The sequence below is a fragment of the Nicotiana sylvestris genome, chromosome 4 (assembly GCF_000393655.2).
Source record: "Nicotiana sylvestris chromosome 4, ASM39365v2, whole genome shotgun sequence".
Lineage (NCBI taxonomy): Eukaryota > Viridiplantae > Streptophyta > Magnoliopsida > Solanales > Solanaceae > Nicotiana > Nicotiana sylvestris.
The window spans coordinates 71,043,332-71,059,424 of NC_091060.1; the positions used below are offsets into that span (position 1 = coordinate 71,043,332).

The 16,093-nt window shown below is 37.9% G+C and overlaps 1 protein-coding gene across 1 annotated transcript; it reads right to left on the reverse strand.

Moving 5' to 3' along the window:
- Positions 1–2,358: 2,358 nt before the first annotated feature.
- Positions 2,359–5,588, reverse strand: LOC104246511 (uncharacterized). Its single transcript, XM_009802321.2, has 2 exons — positions 4,900–5,588; positions 2,359–2,798 (listed from the first exon to the last, which is right to left on the reverse strand). The coding sequence occupies exons 1-2, from the start codon at positions 5,288–5,290 to the stop codon at positions 2,782–2,784; spliced, it is 408 nt and encodes a 135-aa protein (XP_009800623.1). The 5' UTR covers positions 5,291–5,588; the 3' UTR covers positions 2,359–2,781.
- Between the last annotated feature and the right edge of the window lie 10,505 nt (positions 5,589–16,093).

The following is a 16,093-nucleotide window of genomic DNA, read 5'->3' on the forward strand; positions in this document are numbered from 1 at the left end:
GTAGGGGATTTACTGGTATTTCATAAGTACGCAAGAGGCTCTCTCTTGTTTAATAAGGAGAATAATAGTTTTCATAAGACTCATTCATGTGCCTTAAAGCAGCCTAAGCATGTGCACAAGGAAGTTCATCAAGCTGGAATTGCCCACAGCTACATCTCTTGTTTTCACGACAAACAATATAGCGCTTCACACCATCTATCACTGTATGGATATGATCTGTTGAAGCCCTCACCTACAATTACATTACAAACAAAAAATAATTCATATACAATTTGAATACAAAATATCTACAAATTATCTACATTGTCTTTTGTAGATATTCTGTAGTTAATTTGTAGAAATATTGAAATTCTATATTTCATATTGAGCTACAAATGATATGTAGTTTTATTGTAGAAATATTGTAGATAGAATGAAATTCAATACTAATATATATATATATAGACTTTGACATGTAGTTTTTTTTTTGTAGAAATATTGTAGATAAATTGTAGATCAGTAATATACAACCAAAATTCGATAGTAATGTAACAGAACAAACATGCAACTGTGTTCGAATTGGTGATACTCAATTCCAAATTGAAATCACGTACTGTTATACATAGCGGATATGTTCCTAAGCTTTTGTTTTCCTTTTTCGTCTCCATGTATACACGAACACTCATATCGTTCCTAATTTCCATTGGAGGACAATGTTCGTTGATATGTATTTGATTTCAATTATTTTTTCGGATGTATCTATCATTAGATGCTCTGCTATTGTAGAATTCAATAGGCTATTACTCGCATCCTCTCCGACTATAATTCCATCGACCTGAAAGTCTCTATATCTCCCATAGCTATCCCAATTCCCATTCAGTTGAAGTATAATTGAGATTTTCGACATAATTGCGCTTGTTACAGAAGAATTGTAGCTAATTTAATCGCTTTTGATTTGTGAAATCAGAAAAACCAGTGAAACAGAGTATTGTCGTAAAAATAGAGTAGTGAATTTTGGAGAGAAACGGGCGAAATTTAATAGCGAGATTTGCGTTGGATAAAATCTGGAAGAATCCTTAATATCCCAACATTCGCGCGCCTATTAAAGGAATTGTACAGCTAACAGGATTCTATTTTTAATGAATGGTTTATATTTTGTAGAAAATCTGTTAGCAGGGTGGGTAATTTGCAAATTATGGACATTTTTTGTAATATAGTTTCATATATGGTATAGGAACGAAAATTTCCCTAAAAAATAATAGGTTAACTTAAGCTCAGTCCAAATAGACCCATGAGTTAAAATGTTTGTAGTCCGATCCATTAACCTCTGGGCGGGTTGGATGAGTTGAATGGATTTGGGCTCAAATTGTCACCCTTACTTGCAGGTAGATTTGTGTAGACACCACGTAAATGGCATTTGTAAGAACATCAACAACAACAACATACCTAGTGTATTTCTACAAATGGGGTCTGGGGAGGGTAAAGTGTACACAGACTTTACCCCTACTTTTAAAAAGTAGAGAGGTTATTTCTGAAAGACCCTCAGCTCAGGGAGGGGAGATAACAATCGCATTTGTAAGAACTAACGTGAAATGACTAAATTACTCTCAAGCTTTATAAAAAAACAATAAGCACAGATATAGAAACTCCAGCTCATCTAATACATAAAAAATAGATGCCCGACCGAAATAATAATCAAGATAATAGACATATATTGCAACAAATCCTTGCTTTCAAACGAATCTAACATAAGCACACACAAGATCTATTGATCTAACATAAAAATACATTTCTAACTAATAGTCATATTACTTTTTTTGTTTTGGAAAATTCTCAGGGAAATTCACGTGCCGCTATCCTTCGGGTGCAGATTGAATAACCTACTCATTGTGCAATAGCTCGCACTCGCAAACCATACAAAAAATATAAACCGTACTAAACAAGTTCGATGCAACAAACTCTGATTGAGGAAGTTGCTAGTGAGAGAAAACGATCCTAAATCTTCCATATAAAAAATCATTCACTCAACCAACTTACCGACCCTTATGGGCTCAAGAGCCATACTTGTTCAGGGATGGGGCTACCAACTTTTTGGCTTGGGTTTCTCACAAAGATAGAAAGTGACAAGTATCATCTCAGCTAACTAGTCGGTGAGATTGATTAGGAATACAAAAGATAATCAAAAACAGAAACACAACCGACAGAACATTGTATCCAGTACAATAGATTTTCTTACTCAGACTTAAAAGCAAAGTATTGTTTTCCTTTTCTTTTTCTTTTTTCCTCAAATGAAGCTAGATAGTGTTGAGGAGCACGGAGAGTTGTAGTTCTCAAATTCAGAACCTGGACAGTCAATGATAAACATAAGATTCTCCTGGGTCAGGGCAATGTTATTCGCTATATTTTCCCAGTGACGTGTAACGTGTTCATATATCAAGGAAATATTCACAAGTAGAATGTTAATCAAGTCTGAACCGTACTTCACTTCCAGCAAAGTTACTTGAAGGGTAAAAAGGGAAAAGAAAAAAACACGACCATTTTTACATCTCTAATGGAACAAGAGGGGCATAAAACAGCGCGCTGAGAATCTGAGATGAAAAAACATGAAGCACAGAAATTTTGAGCTTCCTGCTCTGTAAGTAATGACTAAAAATATTTGAAGTTGTTCCCTGCTCCACCGGGAAAGAGCAGCATGCAATATAGTCAAGCGATTAATATCAACACTCCTGCATCCATTCTTTAAAAACTGCAGGAAGCTGCATCTCAGCCTTGTAATGTCCCTTTTCAAGTGTTAAAATTGTTTCAGAAAAGTTTCCAGGCTGCAAGTAGAAGTTCATACAATGGAGTCAGAAAAGAATTCTTCGACTAACGACATGGAAAATCACATAGAAGTGTACAAGACATCTTGCACCATATCAGTGTCTCAAACCCCCCCCCCCAAGGAACCATCCTTGATAAGGATGACCAGTGGAAAAACAAAACCCACGGGCAATAAAGCCGGTTTATTATGGTTAAAAAATGAGTATGAAAGCCCAAAAACAGAGATAGGTAGAAGTAGGACCGTGCAAGTTAAGCTGATTTCTACTAATAAAACAGGTTCCTTATGAGCATCATATATCATAGACACTTATGACTATTATCCAAGCAAAAACTTGAGCAACCTAAATATAAAATCATTCGAACAGTTTCCATACTGATGGAACTCATTAGACTTGCTTTATACACTGTAGTCGGAACCTTAAAATCAGTTCTTTACAAGTAGGCAAAACAAGGTGTCAGACATGTCAAAGGAAAGCAATTATACAAGTACTAAGAACTGTTGATCCTTCCCTTTTTTAGATTCACAGGCATAATACCAACTTCCTTCTGCAGATTGCTTTTCCAAAAATCATATATGGCTTACCTATGATCTTTTTGATTATATGACTATGCCCGTGCAACTCCTTGATGAAGAATAATACATTTTTATAGCTTACAAGTACATGATGAAAGTTCACTCGTTCTCAATCATATCCAGAGTGAACTTGCAGGAACAACTGTATCTCAGTTGCCACTCAGTTGTCCTTCTCGTGCTTATTTGCATTATACTTCAGTTCACTCTGCTACAGCTAGTAAGCTACGTGAAAAATTAAGCAATACGGTGTCCCGGTTATAGAGAAATAAAGGTATGCAATCGAATATATGCAAAAGAGAATACCATATGGACAGGTTAAATTAATTTAAATCAGTGTTGTCAAAGGCGAAAAACATTAAAAAGCAGTCCAAGTCTATCGGGGCTTTAGGGCTTTAAGCGCAATTAATTATATATATATATATATATATATATATATATATATATATATATATATATATATATATGTGTGTGTGTGTGTGTGTGTAGTGCACGAAAAAAGTGACAATTTTATTCATAATGATTTCCTCAACAATTAATATATCTTTTTGCCAATCATACTTATTGTTTTGTACCACTTTATTCCGGCAATAAGGCGCACGCCTTAGCGCCTTGCCTATACTGAAGTGTAGCCTAAGTGAGGCGAAGCGCATACCCTGAGCTTATCTGAGCTTCAGGGCTTAAAGGCACCTCAAATGAGCCTTTGACAATACAAATTTAAATGCAAAGTCCACAAACAACTACTAACCTACTACTACTACTACTACAGAGAAAGCCCTTGGAAAGAATTTGTCATTACTGAAAGAATCAAAACCCTCTCCCTTATTGGAACCTTGAGTTGAACTATTACGACCTTATTTGATTTTCACATACTAAGCCAATATGCTTTAAATATGGATCATCCAGTAATTTCTACAACTCAAACGTAATGTAAAATCATACAGATAGATTAATGAAAAGTAAGTTACTCTTTTGACAGTACGAAAAAATACAGGATAAAACTTTAAGAAGTAAAGGTGTTTAGCTCCAAATTATCAAGTCAGAGAAATTAAATATTAGAACTTAGAAGGACAGAAAAATTTCATCCACAAGATTCCAATTTTCTTCGGTTAAAAAAAATGTTATGTCCACTTCCAAATAAACATGTACTACTGTCCAGCCAAGCCAAGCTAAGCTCCTCAAGCTTATGTACAGACATACTTGTTTTCAGCCAATATAATGGCCCTATAACTATAAGCCAAAGCATTCCACATTGTTGCCATAAAAGCAGAGCATTTATCTATCAAAACCTAAACACCTGTAACCCAGCTTATCTCGGGTCAGCGATCACACAATCATCAAAACTTATCCATTGACAACAGGAATTATCATTGAAACTAGTTACAACATTTGAAAGAGACAAACAAGAATGAAGTCTACCAAGATTAACAACCCTTGACATGGCATGTTCCGATCAACAAAACAGTGATAAATACGCAAACTTTGGACAAAAAAGGAAAAAGTCACAGCACAAGCGAATGAATTCTTACGCTGAAAATCTTTTCTCGGTGACGGCGGAGAAGATATATGGCAGAAAATAGCTCGTCCAATCATAGACAAACTGTAGACTATCCCAGCCACGTAAAAGACCATGACCAAACCGAGCACCCAAGGCATCATTAAGAATCCAATAAAGAAAGTCACAGATCCACATAGCATCAAAGCAAATGAAATCCCCAAAAGCAGAGACGCAAATCCCGCCGGAGTAATATGCTGCATCGATCCTGCCACCGCCGTCCTCCTACCTGAAGTCGACGGAGACACCGTCAAAGAATCATCGGGAAACTCAATCGGCCCCGGTGGTGACCTTATAATATTTAAAATCAACGAAGAGAGCTCGTAGAAAACCTTAGATTGTTGATCCTGTTGCCTTCTCATCATCTTGTTTTCTTTCTTTCTTTCCTTTTTTTCTCTAAAGGAAATTGGAGAAAATTAATTGCAGAGGAAAATATAATATGAGAATGGAAATTACAGAAAACGAGGCAAATGGATAATGTTCTGAGAGGATTTTGACTGATAATTATCCTCTCTTTTTTAATAACAAAACTCCTTTTTTTCGCCTGTTTCTCCAAAGAGAAGAAAATTCAGAAACTTAAATTAGAAAAAAGATGACAGAATTATTGCGTATAGGAAGAGAGAAACAAGTTGCTTTATCTTCAAGCGACCGGATAATAGGATTCTGAAAAGTAGAGAAGAAGGAGAAGATAAAGGATTGCCCAAAAATCCGTTGAAGAAAATTCGTCTACGCGGATATTGGCGATTGTGTCGTACGAGCTAAATGTAAACGAGGATGACGCGGAGACTTATCTGGATTGAGAGCCCATGGCCATACGTACATACCTACATTTGTTAGTGGCGCGTGTTTGTAGATTATCCGTTTATAGGGCGACGCGTAAAGATTAGTTGTGTGCTGAATAATTTGTTGGAGATTTAGAACATAATTTTATCTAAAACCCAAAAAGCAAACGTATAACACGACCGATCTTGAAAAGTGCAATATAAAAGGCTGTGGTGGGGTCTTAATGTCTTATAGTGATAGAGAGGTGTAATTATCATTATCTACCTCTATCTATTATAAAGATACGATATGTTATTTTGAGCTTTAGCCTTTCGTTCGACGGTTTGAGGCTTTGAATAATTTCATATAGTGTATTATGACTTGTATTTATGGTTAGTTTTTATTTTTAAATGGTTCATAGTTGATTTGGAAGAGTAATTCTCAATTCGGAAGTTTTAAGTTAGAAAAGTTGACCAAGATTTGACTTTTGAGTAAACGATCTCGAAATAGGGATTTCATGATTTCAATAAGTTCGCATGATAATTTGGAATTGGGTGTATGTTCGGATTTGAGTTTAGATGTTTCTAGAAGGATTTGGTCCTATTTGTCGAGAGTTAGCAATTTGAAGAATTGGAAAGTTCATAGGTTTTATCGGAAGTTGACTTTGGTATTCTTCGAGATTTGATTGGTATTCCGGGACTTCCAATAGGTTCAGTTGGTTGATTAGAACATGTGTGGAAAGTTTGATTGTGATCTGAGATGTCTAAGTGTGATTCGGACGTGTTCGATGAATTTCAAAGGTTTGAAAGTTAAGAGAATGATGATATTCAATTCTTGAATTTGATGTTAAATGTGGTGTTTCGAACTTTCAGATAGTTTGAATATTGTATTTGGATTTGTAGATGTGATTGGATGGGGTCCCGAGGGATTTGTGTGTGTTTCTGGTCAGCTTCGGACCATTTCGGAGTTGTATGGATTGTTAGTTCTGGTGCATCGCATCTGCAGAGCATTGGTCGCACATGCGAAGTCGCATCTGCGCGTGAGGTGTTCTTAGATGTGAAGCTGATGAATCCTCGGGGTTGGCTGCTTCTGTAGAAGTAAGGTCGCAGGTGCAGAGTCGCACTTGCAGATGTATGTGCGTACCTATGCAGGTGGGGTGGACTGAGGAGTCACACTTCTACGCTTGTGGAGTCGCACTTGTAGCTTTGTAGATGCGGCAGTAGGGGCGCAGATGTGATGAAGGCATGTTCTATTGGAACTCGTAGACGCGAGTAATGGACTCGCAAAAGCGAGCTCGCAGATGCAAGCTGGAGGCCCGTAGGAGCTAGGATGCCTATAGAATGTTATATTCAAGGGTAGCTTCATTTTATCTTATTTTGAGATTGGGAGCTCGGATTGGAGCAATATTTGAGGCAATTTACGCCCACGTAGATGTGCTTATTTTTCACTCTGATTTGATCATTATTCATGATTCTATCTTCGATTTTGGCATTTGATTGATGAATCTAAGGAAGAATATTTGGGGATTTTATCTACACTTTAAGATAGTATATTTTGAGGATTTGAGTATCGATTTAGACTTAGTTTTGAAAACTAATTATAAATTTGGACTCGGCATTATGGATCATCGAATTTTTGTATTGGTTTCGAATTTCGGGCATACGAGCCCGGCTGACTTTTGTTGACTTTTGGGAATTTCTTCAAATATCAAAGCTTTGTAGATTGGGATAATTTCGTATGGCATTGTTAATTTTCTTGGATGATGTTTTGCTTGGATTTACCTGAGTGGAGGGCTAGAGCATGATTTTAATATTACTCAAGGTCAAAGACTAGCCCGGATGAGGTAAGTATCTTGCCTATACTTGGATTGAGGGTATTTCCCAGTTAGCCATGATATTTGTTATATGTTGGGGGTGACGTATATGCGTGGTAACGAGCGTATATGCGTGCGCTATGGTTATTCGTGGTTCAGCTAGATCTTAGGATATTATATGCCTTGTTTTGCTATCATGCCTCTTTGATACCGTATTTTCTCCACTTGTATGATTACGTGAGTTATTATTCATGCTAGAATCATGTCTAGGCTATGTTCTTATCTGTTTGAGTAATAGGGCTATTTTTGCTATGTGAGCTGTTTAACTTAATTGTAGTCATATTTTTAGTCATGATATTATATCCGCGTATTATATCTCTATCTCTATGCACTCTTTGTATGTTATCTCACATGTTGTTGGTATTCTTATTTGTGTGACCCGGGTTAGGCTAAGTTGTTGTATGATTGGTATATTCTATGTGGTATTTTGATTATGGTACTGTGAGATGTGAGCATTTTGAGACCTGGGCAGATTGATAACAAATCTAGGGTCATAGAGCCTTGCTGATATTAATAGTGAGGTGACACGTGCCTTAGGCCTCATATTGGGCTGAGTGGTATTGATAGTGAGGCGACGTGTGCGCCAGGCCCTATATTGGGCTGAGTGACGTTGATCGTTGACTTTGATCTGATCAGTGCTTGGGCTATGATATGCTCGTCCAAAGTCAGGTGATAACCCATGTTACTTTGGACACTTTGAGTGCAGGCCTTGATATAGGCTTGGTGAGTGACTAATGTCAAGTGCCCATATAGTGCAGAGTGTTCGTGTGTGTATGATGATCCATGGGCATTTTTTCAGGCACTATGAGAGTGATTAGAGTATGATTCAGGGGCATTATGCCAGGCACCGTGAGAGTGTTGGGAGTATGACTTATAGATACTTGTGTCAAGCTCTATGAATGTGCTGAGATTTTTTTATACTTGATTATTTAACTGTGAAATTGGTGATTTGGCATATGTATATTTGACAAGCAGGCATAGAGTTGTATTTTTCTCATGCTATTTGGTATTTGATATCTCTATTTGATGTCTAGAGCTTGAAATTACAATTTGCCTTGATAAATCTCTATCTAAGTGATTTTTATGGAAAAGCTGATGCCTTGACTGATATTCCTGAAATCTTAAATGAAGCTATTAGGATCATATGTGGGGTTAGTTACACAAAAAAATCAAAGAAATGGAACAAACGAAAGTCCGGATGGCATATGCCAAATGAGCGATTCACCCTTTTTGTTTTTGTTGTGTTTTGAAGTTCCAACCTAAACTAGTTTCTTCCATACTTCACATATGGAACTGAATAATATACAAGCATAGAATACATGTTGTAATTTTCCTTGAAAACTCTCAAAATATTAAGAAGAAAGTCTAGAACATAGCTAAACTAAATCATACCGAAAACGAAACAAAAACCCTACATACCTCTTGTTCTTGCTTCCAACCCTTGTTTTCTTTGATCCACACCCCTTCTTATGCTTGTATAGCTAAATACATAGGTGATAAGATTGTGCAGCCATGAAGCTCTTTCTAAAACTTGAGTTACAAGGAGAACGGAGGACGGCAAAGACTTACCTATGTCGTATGGATCGTGTTGATGTGTTCACTTTTTAATTTTGAGTTTCAAATGATGGACTTGCTTCAAAACCCTAAGGAACTTCTTTGAGAGCTATGGAAGCTTTGTTGTGCGTGAATTTGCTGGAAAATGAGGAAATAGAAAACAAAGTTGAAAGGTCAACCACATGTGTGCTTCACCGGTCCTTCTTCCGACGCTCATATCTCTTTATCCATATGTCGTATGAACGAACTGTCAAGAGCATTGAAAAATACATTACAACACCTTTAATTTGGTATATAATATGTTCCCAAAAGACCTCATGTAATACACAGAATTAATTTCTCAAAAAACTTCGTTACAAGGCAAATTCTTAGTCGGTTTTTCTACAACTTAAATCTGATATTTCAAACTTTATATTCTATATCCAAACATCATAAATTATTTATAACTTTAAACTCATTTAAATCATGCTTAGCAAGTCATTTACACAATATACGATATTATAGAAGTGTGGGGTGTCGCAAGAACTTTTCAAGAGTCAAATATATTAATGCGTGATGACAACTTCTTCTCCTCGTTAATCAATTATGCTACCAATAACTCAACAAAGTATGGGATATCAACTCCACTAGGTAGATCCATATTGGCAACAAAATCATCAAGTAATAATAGAGGCATGGATTAACATGTTAGAAACAACGCATCAAATAATGTAAAAATGCATGATATGCAAAAGAAGTCATAAACAAAAATAAGAATGCCCCTTTTTATACCACCATACAAACATAATCAAGGGAAATCTCCCCCAGGCTATCACATAAAATTCCCACATTACTACCCTTATATCGCCCCATGCACATCATAATGAAATGCCTCCCATATGTCGTTGCATGCACATAAGCCACCCTTATCTTGCCGCATGCACATCACAATGAATTGCCTCCCTTATATAGCTTCAAGTGCATCTAGCTACCATTATCTCGCAGCATGCACATCAAAAATTAAATGCATCCCTTATGTCACTACATACGCATCTAAACTCAATTCGCACAACATGTCCATATATGCCACAATTATCACAATAATCCAAGATAACAATTTTTCATTAAAAGGCACATCCTCATGACTCATCAATAAAGCGCAAAACGACGGGTAACCTAAAAGTACTGAAAAAGTATGACTATGGTAAAATCAAGTATAGCAATCAAGTTCAAGTAGTCGTATGAAGGAGCACATACGTATCATAGAGTGTGCACGTCTCAACCAAGGCACATTATAAGAACAAGTTCGGATGTGTGTTTAAACCTACGTGTATCTATCCTCTAGACAAAAATAGCATAAGTCTCAAAATTTGCTCATTATATTCAACATAAAGGTATCGATAGCCTCAACATTTCCTCTAGCATGATTTATTGTACTAATTTAATTGAATAATTAAATAATAAATGGAATCAGGTAAAACATACAACCAATCAAGACTTAGAGTAAGCTAGAATCCACCCAGAGCGTGAATACTCGTGGCACATGTATATACACTTGTCACCTCATATATACATCATCCCCACATGTAGCAAACAATATCAATTAGTAGGAAAATTTTTCTCAACCAAAGCTAGGAAAGACACCTACCTCAAACAAGTCAAATCAATACTCAAAATAGCCTTTCCCTTAGAAATCACCTCTGCCTAGCTCAAATCTAACCTAAAACGACTCGATAACACCAAACAATGCAAAAGGAAGCAATTTCAATTAATAAAATTGTAATCTTTACCCAATTCTCAAAAGTCAACAAAAGTCAACCCCGGGTTCGCCCAGTAAAAATCCGAGTCGAGGAATAGATCTCTACTACCCATAAACCTGCGAGTCCAAGTATATTTTTAGTTTTCAAAATCGAGTCCAACTGGACTCTCAAATCTCAAAATTTTAATTTTCAAAACATAGTCAAAATCCCCAAAAAGCTCTTTCAAATTTCATGATTTTGATATTAAAATCCATAAGAAATCAAGTTATAATATCAAAATTGAGTCAAAATCACTTACCCAATAGGTATGTGCGAAAATCCCCTCCAAAAGTCACCTTCCACCGAGTCTAGGGATCAAAATGAGATAAAATGAGACTAAGTCCCGAAATACACAACATATAACCAGCTGCAAATGTTACATTTGCGATAAGGGGTTTGCAAATGCGACCTCCGCAAAAGCGAACAAAGGCTAGCAAATGGGAACCCTGACCAACCCAGAAAATTTTGAATTTGCGACAAAATACTTCACAAATGGAAAGTCCCTTCCCCAAGCGACCATTCGCAAAAGCGACGAATGACTTGCAAAAGCGGACACCCCCATAGTCGCAGATGTGACACAATCCTCGCTAAGGTGAGGTCCCATCCCAACTGTAAGCACGTGATTTTTGCTTCACGGACAATCGCTCCAAAAGAAAATAAAAATAGTGGCAAAAGGCTTCGCTGTACAATTTTTCGATCTTTCCGTGACATGTGTTGTTAGTCGTTTGTGAGTCTGTCCATTTTGCATCTAGTCATTATCAAACAAAAATACAAAAAATATATGTGGCGTTAAAAGAAAATTCAAAAAAAAAAAAATATAAATATATGTGCATCGTCCGTTTTAGGTTGTGATTTAACTTACTTGGTATGATAATTATGTTGAAATGCCATATTGTTATTTGTTTTAATTTCATGTGTTTTATTAGTTATTTTTTTTCTTTCTTTCTTTAAATTGGAAAACAAAAGAAAGTTGAAATCAATTTGGGCCCAAGGAAATAAACCAAAAATAGGCCCAAACCAACGATCTGACCCGGTCCAAACCAGGCCTGCCCAGGCACCTCCTGAAACGACGTCGTTTCAGGCAAATCAATCTGAGTCGTCCGTCCCAGCCGATCTAACGGTTCAGGACCTCTTTCAGCGACCCATGTTCAAACCCGACCCAAATAACCAGCCTGACCCGACCCCTCACTTAAACCAAACGACCCCGTTTAACTACCAAACGACCCCGTCTCATTTCTCAGCATCAGATCCAAGCCGTTGAGATCATCTGATCTAACGGCTCAGATCCAATCCCGTAGACCATATATAAACCTTCTCTTACACCCACGCCCCCTATACTAACACCCCACCCCTTCGTCCCCAAGCTCAAAGCCGGACCTCCCATTAGAAACCCTAGCCGCCCCCGTCTCCCTCGCCATTAAAGCCGGCGGCATGGACGCCGGTGGCCACCTCCTGAACACCCTAAGCCCCCCTCACTCTCCTGAACATGGATCTGTTACTCCCTAGACTCGAATCACTTTCCTTCGACTCGAATCTTCATTTGAAGATTTGAGTCGAACCCGGATCTATGCCAAACCATCCCATCTTCATACCAGACACTCCCCTGACCTTCCTCGTGACCAAACCAAGCTTGGTTTGGTCCGAATCTACCCACAACTCCTAAAAATCCAGATCTGGAAATCCAGAACTTGAAACACATGCACCTGGGGAACCCGGCCAGTTTTGACAAGGGTTTGAGGTCTAATAGACCTTAATCAAGGTGTTCTCATGTGAGAACACCCTGATTAAAGTTTGTTCGGCCTCAAGGGTTCGAAGTTGAATCAGAATTTGGGTCGTTTTTTATTTCAAACCTTTTTGGTAAGTTTTTCTTTCTTTTGTTTTAGTTCTAATTAAGTTGTCAGCATGTTCTGTTGTGTTTGTTTGTTATGTTGTTATTTTTATTTCGGATTTCTTCCATCTCTGTTAAAGGCCTTTTATTTGGTCGATTGTCTTCTGTTTGTTCTGAATACACTCTGTGATAAACATGATCGTCAGTTAGATTAGTCGTCAAATGAACTAATTCATATAGGCCCAGTAATTTAACAAAAGTTGTCTGATACCCCTTAGGTCCCTGAACAAATTGTTTATGTGAGCGACTGATTATTACCTGCTATAATTAATATAGTCGACTCGATAAATATCGTTGATTAGTTTCTATAACTAATGAATCAAACGAGCTAATAATGTCGCATGAGCTTTGCCACTGATTGAAGGCCCCAGCATTGTTTGAAATAGTTTGTTTGCATTGAAAAATGACTGAAAGGTTCAGTCTAGGCAGTCTTGAATTTGAACTTTCATCAGTTCAAAAATGCCCTGATGCTGCAAAGGGTCAAGACAGTGATAACCAGGGTTTAACAGGGGCATTCTGGGGTGTTGAAAAAGACAGAAAAGATTAGTATAAATGGGCTGACAAGTAGGGTACTAATTTAGGATTAAACTAATACCAATGGGGAACAAGACACAAGGGTATGGGGCTTAAATTGAATAATAAAATGATGCCCATAACTCCTGATTAAACAAACCAGGTGTGGGGAATAAAGGGAGCTGACACCAAAAGATGCTTAGGCATGAGCTTTAAAGGGTATGGGCATTCTGCCAATTGGCAGGGCAGGCAGCTCAGCTGTACTGGTTCATTTGGCCTATAAATAGGCCATTTGATAACTTAAACAGGGCTGGACATTTTCTGAGTCTTCAGAAAAGAAAAAGAAGAAACATAAAGTCTCAGAATATTGTAACCAAACACTGTCTGAAAATTACATAAGAGTTTATGTTGGTTTAGCTGTCTTGGCCAATTACTGTTGGTTGCCTGTTTGAGCTGCTTGTGGTTGTTGAATTGCTGGGGTGTTTACATTGAATACTCTGCTGTCTCTGCTGGTTCCTACTCTGTTTCTGGGATTTGTTGTTTGTTGCTCGACTACTCGGGAGCTTCATCTTTGTTGGTTAATTTTGTTGCTGTGTTGTTGCTGTGTGTCTACTGCTGCTGTATTCGTTGCATACTACTCAACTGATCACTCTCTTTCTTCCTTTCCTTCCTATACCAGGTACACACCCAATACACTGTCAGATGTAGCTGGAAATTTGAGCATGAATGTAAATGAAAGACCTGAAGAATTTTGTTTATATACATAGTTTGCCCTTTTAAATATCATGTGATGTAGGAAATTTTATGCCTGTTTTGGATGCTGGAGATAGCCTTCAGGTCTTGATAACTATCAACGAATGTTAGTTGAATGTTAGATTGTGTATATAGGATGGTGATAAGAGTATGCCTAAGGCAACAAGTTGTATCTCAGATTTAGTGCAATAGTGTAGTATAAGCATGTAATGTATGCCAAGCATAAAATTCGTACACTAAATAAGTTCTTTCCTTTCCAATAAATTGCTATATATAACTCTTAAAACCATGTCTTAAGATCAGGAACACAAATTCAGGGCCTCAACCTCACAAGGGTCGAGTTCAGGCCAAAACAGGCCAAGTCGGCCTGCTTCGAACAAGCAGTGGCCCAGGTCTGGCCAATCACGCTGGGCTGGATTTGGGCCCGTGATTACTTGTTCGGACAGCTTCGTTTCTGATTGTAGGCATTTCTGAATGTTGTTACCAAACAACTTGCAAGCATGTAATTAATTAGGACTATCTACTGTTTTCAATTGATAAGGACAAACGCGATAAGAAACGTAGTTGCTATAGGATATCCTTTTAAAATAAGAACGAGATGAGCCTCGATGAAAATAAACAAAACGCGCAAATGCGGGGCCCTTGTTTAAATGTATATTATCAAAGCATTTAGGTTCCAGGACGGGTTGTTTAGCAAATCTCACAACCCTCCTAAAATAACAATACGATAGACTCTTTAGGACGCGCCTTAATAAATCTTACCTTCTTAAACTAGGGTGCGCATTTATGCGACCCAAATCCAATTCTCAACGAAGTCGAAATGTGTTTCTAATCGCGGGTACATTGACTGTGACGTGGTTCGAGATGCATGTCCATGACGTTGCAAATTCATAAAAAATAAAGAACGAGATGAGCCTCGCCAAATAAAACATACAAATTGCGGGGCCCTCAGTCAATATTTGCTTTTAAAATTATTTGGACTTCGGGATGGACCGTTTAGTAAAATTCCACGGTCTTACCCAAAATAAATACGCTAGTCGCTTTAGGCGCGTCTTTAATAATTTAATTTCCTTAAACTCGGGTGCGCATTGATGTGACCCAAATCCAAATCTCAACGGAGTCAAAGTGTGTCGACGACCACGGGTACATTGATTGTAACGCGGTTCGAGATACATTTTCACAACGTTGCAATTCCTGATAAAAACAGTAAAATGATAAAAGCGGTTAAAAGTTAAATTTTGCACATAAGTTCACACTTGTATAAAATCAGATAATCAAGCCGAATATGACAGTTGAGCGACCGTGCTAGAACCACGGAACTCGGGAATGCCTAACACCTTCTCCCGGGTTAACAGAATTCCTTATCCGGATTTCTGGTACGCAGACTGTAATATAGAGTCATTATTTTCCTCGATTCGGGATTAAAATTGGTGACTTGGGACACCCTAAATCTCCCAAGTGGCGACTCTGAAATAAATAAACCAATCCCGTTTCGATTGTCCTTTAATTGGAAAAACTCCCTTGCACCCTCGCGGGGGCGGAAAAAGGAGGTGCGACAGCTCTGGCGACTCTGCTGGGGGCATGACCCAGAACCACTGGTTCAGGGTTAAGAATTCGAGCTTAAAATAATTGTTATTATTTGGCTTTATTTATTATCTGATTTTTACATGTTTGAGCCTAATGTGCTAAATGCTGCTGTTACCGCTTTGATATTATTTGGACTGTATATAAACTGTGCCGAAACCCTTCTCTTCTTACCTACGGGGAGAAGCTCGCTGGTCGAGACTCCCTATTCTGTTAGTGTCAATACCCGAAATAAGAAAGAGGACGGATAAGTTACGAAGCCGGACGGCCTTTTGGTTCCCGGTAAGTTGCCCCTCCTCGGCTCGAGTTGTCCGCTCGGGTACACTGTCTAGAACACTGACCCAGGTTTTGAACATAGAATAACGTGACTTCATGCCGGATCCCTAGTAGGAACGCTTATTTGCATCATGTTGCATATGACTTAGGGGACTCAACACAGGGGTTGGGTCCGTCTAGGACTAGC